At 50.8% G+C, this 6,000-nt stretch overlaps 1 protein-coding gene across 2 annotated transcripts in view; it reads right to left on the reverse strand.

Annotated features, from left to right (window-relative positions):
• The window catches only part of PPP4R3A (protein phosphatase 4 regulatory subunit 3A), a 36,767-nt gene extending 32,091 nt beyond the window's left edge, over positions 1-4,676 (reverse strand). The window contains exon 1 of one of the 2 annotated variants that reach the window (XM_081049377.1): positions 4,403-4,676. In XM_081049377.1, coding sequence (XP_080905503.1) covers positions 4,403-4,544 — 142 coding nt within the window. In that variant the 5' untranslated portion in view covers positions 4,545-4,676. The remainder of the gene's footprint in view (positions 1-4,402) is intronic. The other variant, XM_081049376.1, reaches the window with a different exon arrangement.
• Between the last annotated feature and the right edge of the window lie 1,324 nt (positions 4,677-6,000).

The raw sequence follows: 6,000 nt of genomic DNA on the forward strand, positions 1-6,000 counted from the left end.
CAGAGGCTAAACATTAATGAATGCCAACTATAATTTTATGTGTGTGATGTGATGGCTGGGTGTGAGGTCGGAGGGATGGTGGGTAGGGGGAGGGGGGTTCACAGTGTGAGGGATGTAGATGGTGGGCGTCTAAGTATTACCTTGTCTTGTACACCTGAAACTAATAAAAAATAAAAATAATAAAAAAAATAAAGTGCCTATTCCAGTATCTAGTACATAACCAGCAGTCAATACTTGTTTTTTTAGTCCATGAACAGAATGTCATTTTACTGGCATCACTGTACTGTTAAATAGTAGCAAAATTATTGGTAACGATGATCCAGAAATACATTACAAATGAAAGATTACCCAATACAGGTTTATTATACCACTTAAGAAAAACATGCTACGGTACATTTACGAAACATTCCATGAAAATTGCTGAGATTTTTAATCTTCTGGTACAGTTTTATTTAATTGGAAAATTTAGTTGTTTAGAAGATATCTCCTTTCACTGGAGAAATGAAATATTATAGTTTCTGTAACTTCTGTATTTCTATTTTTCATATTAACCAACCAATCTGATTCAGGTAGTATGGGAATATCTGGCTTGGGGTTAAGGCCTCAGCTTAGATTTGGATAAACACTTAAGGATTTCAGAGTGAACAGCTCCTGCTCTGTCACTCCTGCATAAGCAGTTCAACTTCTGGGTTCTTACAGTACATTGTTATCAACGCTCAAAGCTAAGGCCAGGATACTGTGCTTCACTAGTAGGAATAAAACACCATCAAAAATGAGTTAATGGAAGTCCAAAAATCTCATCTGGATAGGAGACTAGATTATGCTATAAACCTATAGCAGGTCTGTGCTCCAAGTCCCGCTCTCCTGATTTTTGTGGTCCAGATTACATGTGGCATTTAAAAACTGAAATAAAAGTTTAGAAAAAATCATTAATAGCATTACATGAAAAGGTTCCCCACCTGTCAAGCCTTCTCTGCACTGGAGCCCCATCACCTACACCCAATGCAGCTGATGGCCCTCACACTTGCAGTTATCACATGCAACAGCTGATAACTAAGGGTTTGGTTATTCCTAAACCAATTAATTTTCTACAAAGTAGTTCTACACAAGAAAAAGTGTTTAAATCAACTTTTCAAATGAAATATTTCTCCCAGTACTAATACTGAGCTTTTCTTGGTAGTAACATCTGGAATGCTTCTTGTATGCAAGAGTCTTACTAACTGATAGGTAAGAATAGCAATTTTTTTTTTAAATGCCATATTTGTTTCTTTCTCTCACCACGGCAGCCAAAACAAAACAAAAAAGTTTTTCCCACCAAAAGAGTTCTGACTTCCTTTTCTAATCATCGTAGAGGCAGATGTACCTACAACCAGGTTCTATCAAGAAGCAGAAGCATAGGATTCCAGTTTTTACCATCAGCTAACAGTGCTACCTTGAACAAAACATTTCCCCATGTCTCACTTTCTTCAGGCCTCAAATATAAATGAGAATTTATCCTTTTTAACTACGAAATAGTCAAGTCAGATAATACATAAAACTATTCTGAAATGTACAAAAATGCTTTATAAAACTTAAGGTAAAAAACAAAAAAATGAGAACATTATTCTTTCTTGATGCTTGGCAGGTAATCCAGAGTAGAGCATGGATATGCTTTTATGTTCCAAGACATCCTTAAATGTGTGGAGAAATCCCAATTTTATTACCAATTCTAAAATTGCCAGGTGGAGATGGTAAAAACCATAATGGAGAAGAGTAGAATGATTTGAATGTGAAATGAGACAGCGTGTAAGGGATGACAGACATTACCCTCATTTCAGCAAGTTAACAGGTACAGCAAAAGCTGAAAGAGCAGTACTGAAAAAACAACACTAAGTGATCTTTTTTGGAAGATGGAACTTTGCATGTATATAGCTACAAAAAAACCCTGAGAAATGAGGTAACCTATCTTTATGGAAGTCCTCCTACAACATATTTTGCCAGTAGGAACCTACTGAATAAGGACGCAATCCAGAAAATGGGCTCAGTAGCTTGACGGGACATCTATCTCCTCCAAGGCAAGGTGGGCTACAGCTTTGCCAGGCCACTCCGCTTTCGGGGAACGAGCATACTTACCAGACAGACGTGCCTGGTAACAGGGGGGCCACAAGTACTTCCACTCAGAAATTGCATTCCCGATTTTCAGATAAGCATATAAGCTCCTCTAACAAAATAAATGACTCATTTTATAGAAAATCAGAAACACTTTCTATTTTGCTCGTCACAATAAAAAGAAAATTCTCAATTATCCTATAATGGAGATTTGGGAAAAGCACACAATAATGGATAACCCAAACTAGCAGTCAGTACAAAAACTCCCACGTGTGGCTTGGAAATAAACTATCATTTTAAATATCTTGAGGCTAAAAATTGTTTTCATTTTCTTTGAGATAAACCTTAGGTCTAAGTATAAAGCAGCAAATGAAAGTTGACAGCAATATGGCAATTTAAAACACACTGTAAACAGTTAATGATAATAAATAATTGGTAATACTAGTTTCAAGCCATTAAGTTAATCAAACCCAGTTTGAAAGCTGATCTTGCTTCTTAACCAAACTGTGTTATTTAGCCTTTCTGAGCCTGTTTCCCATCTGCAAAATATGGCTAATAATATATAGTTCCTACACCAAACGATACAAGAGTCTCTGGCACATAGTAGGCACTCAGTAAATTTTGATTATTCTTTCCTGTTAAAAAAATGTCAAACTAAGGATCATTTACAACACTATTTCACCAGTATCCTAGAATTTTCTAAGCCCACTCTTTGGATTTCGTTCTCCTTACAACTTAAGTTTAACAAGGGCATATCAGTTAATTTATTTCATCTCTCTTTCCCTATTAGATAAAAATTAAATCTATTTTGTTTCAGCCATTCAATTTACTGCAGGACCCCAAACCTTCCAAAGGGAAGGAGGGAGATTAGTGACTATTTCTAAAGTGGTAAAAATAAAAATGGGGAGAAAAAACCAGATTCCTATACTATTGTATTAGAAGAGTATAATTCCCTATGATAGTAGGACATTGAGACATAATGCTTAAAAATACTTTAAACAAGACTTTGTGTAAGTCCAATTAAACACATAATGTGAAGTAAAACTATATACCTTATTTCAAATTATGAATTGCTAAGAATTGATCTCAAATCTACACCTGCTTTCATCTCAAAAGAAGTCAACTGGACACAAGGCCCGTTCCTGGCGTTTCCAGGCATCCGAGGCGTGCGGGTCATAGTTCTGACGGTCAGGCACAAAAGCGCGCTAATACTTGGCAAACTTGTGTTTTAAGAGGCAAACAAGCCTCAGAAAAAGATACCCGATGTATTCAAAACCCTTTGAATGCCTCCAAAAGGAAATAACTTTTCCCCAGTTCTAAGCTATTTTGGCAGCCGTAGTAAGACAACCTGTGGGCAATGTACCCCCATTGCCACTTGTCAATTTAAATTGAAAATCAAGGTTCCTGAAGCCTTCGATTACCCAAGGACGGGTCCTGTTGGTTCCTCATGGAACTGGAGTTCCAGCTTGAGGTGAGTCCTCGCGGAATGGGAATGAGTTGTCACGATTCGGATGCAGAGCAGCGGCCGTCACCACGGCCTGAGCAGCCGCTCAGGTAACAAGACCACAGGTTGACGCCCCCAGACACGTTTCCAACGTTAGAAGAAACACGTCGAGAACAGTGTACGGGACGTAACCGCGCCCCGGGGGGAAGTGGCGACCCCTACACAGGGTTAGGTCTGGAAAACTGTGGAAGGCTCGTTCCCAAACAAGTTGGTCTTTGCACCTGGGCGGCTGTTTCCCGACGCGCGCAGCTCGGGCGCCGGGCTCCCAGGCGCCGCGCAGCCCCGCCCGTTGGCCGAGCCGGGTCGCGGACCCACTAAGTCAAAGGCCTCGCACCCGACGACCGCAAACTGGAAAGGCGTCCCCAGGGACACCGCACAGAAAAGCCTGCCACAGAAAGACCGCCCTGGCGGCCACAGACCAGCTCCTGACGGCGAAGCAGCACGTCCTCGGCCGAGCGCAGCCGCCAGGGCCGCGCACCGCGGCTGCCGACCCGCGACAGGAGCGGCGGGACGTTAACACTTGTCCGCGGGTCGGTTCTTAAGGAAACGCACAGGGAAACGTCCCCCCGGACGGAAACGGCCGCGGACGTCCCGGCCCCGGGCCCGCGCCTCGCCCGCTCTCCGCCGGGAGGCCCAACGGGCGCCTCCTCAAGGTCACTGGGCCAGAGCGGCGGCCCGCGCGGGCTCCCGGGCCGGGTCCCCGACGCCGGCACCTCCGCCGGCAGCAGCCCCGACGGGCCCGGCTCCACTCGTGCTCGCAAGCGCGCCGGGCCCGCGGGAGGCCGGGCCCCGCCGACACGCTGCACCTACCGTCGCTCTCCGCCCGGACGAGCAGCGACATGCCCTTGAGCCGCTCCACGTACCCCGACGACACGTGCCCGGTGCCGCGGTCGTCCCACTGCCGGTCCTCGTTGAGCGTGTACACCTTCACCCGCCGCCGGGTGTCGGTCATCGTGCCGCCCGCGAGCCGGGGCGCAGGCCCCGCCGGAGGCGCCCGGGAGGGGGGTCCGGGGGGGCGGGGGCCGCGGCGGGAGGGCGCCCGCAAGCCGAGGGGGCCCGGCCTCAGTGCCGCCGCGGGGCGCCGCGGGGCAGCGCCGCCGCCCGCATGGCCGCCGCCGGCCCGCGCTCTGCACCGCCGCCTGGCCTCGCCTGCGGAGCCGCGGCGCTATTGTCCGGGCCCCGCGAGCCCGGCCGCCCGGGGGGGCGCGCAGCCTGTCGCCCCGCCGCGGCAGGTAGTGGGGGCGCCGGTCACTGCCCCGCTCCCGCCTCCGCCATGATCTCCGCCAAGCCGCTTCCCGCGCCGCCGCCGCCGCCTCCTCAGGCCGCCGCCGCCATGTTTTCCTTCCTTATCCCCGGCCCTGCCACCGGAGCCCGTGGCTCCACTCCGCCTCCCTGCTTCAAATGTCCGACGCCGACGGGCGCCCGCTGCTGCTGCCGCTGCTACCACTGCGCGGGAGACGCCCAGAGCCCCCAGGCGCCGAGCGCGCGCGGCTACGGGCGGTCCCTGCCCTCGGCCGCTGCCGCCGCCTCTTCCGTCTTCCTCACGCAGCCAAAGCCGCCGCCATCTTGGCTCGCCCCTCAATAGCGGCGCGCGGGGCCACCCAGGCAGCAGCTGCAGGGGCGGCCCGTTGGTCCCACCATTTAAAGAGACAGGAGCGAGGCCGGGCGCCTCAATGCATCGAAAGCCTCAGAGCGAGGCGGTTGGCGGGCGCCGAGTTGCCAAGGTGGCGGGAGCGCCGGGGGCGAAGGAGGCGGAACGCTGGTCGCACCGGTGACGGCCCGGGGCTCCCTCGCGCTCCCTGCACGCACCGTCGTGCGAGCGCGGGGCGGTGTGCGCGTCCGTCGCACCCTGTGTTCGTCATCAGCTCAGCCGGGGGATTCGGAAGGGGCGTGGAGCCGGCCTGGGGCCGCGCGTGCCGACTCCCCGCGTGGCGCGCGGGGCAGCCCCCGGGCCTCTCCGGCCGGGGCTCCCCCGACAGCGCCCCCGACCGTCCTTTCCCGCCGCCTTTGGGCTGCCCTGGGGCCCCCGGGCGCGCAGTTCTGGGGGCGCTGCAGTGGCGCTGACTTCGGCCATTGCTCCTTCGGGACACATTGCAAAGCTTCCGGCAGAGGCCACGGGTCTTGGGAGCTGCTTTGGGCTCGTCCTGGTGTCGCGAGCGAGTCTAGAAACGTGGGACACTTGGCATCTTCTGGGCCTGCGACCAAACCTAGGAAGTGCCGAGTCTAAAACCGACCGCCTTACGATCCAGCTGCTACGTCCATTTCTTTATCCTTTTTCAGAAGTTACCTGCCAGCGCTCCATGTTGCAAAGAGAACTTGACGGGCTTACAAAAAACACACGATACTGTAAAATCTCGATGAGTAATTCCCGACAGGACATGTCCAGCCCTGCGAGTCTTCAAAAATCA

This window comes from Rhinolophus hipposideros, assembly GCF_964194185.1.
Source record: "Rhinolophus hipposideros genome assembly, chromosome: 5".
In the NCBI taxonomy this organism is placed as follows: Eukaryota; Metazoa; Chordata; class Mammalia; order Chiroptera; family Rhinolophidae; genus Rhinolophus; species Rhinolophus hipposideros.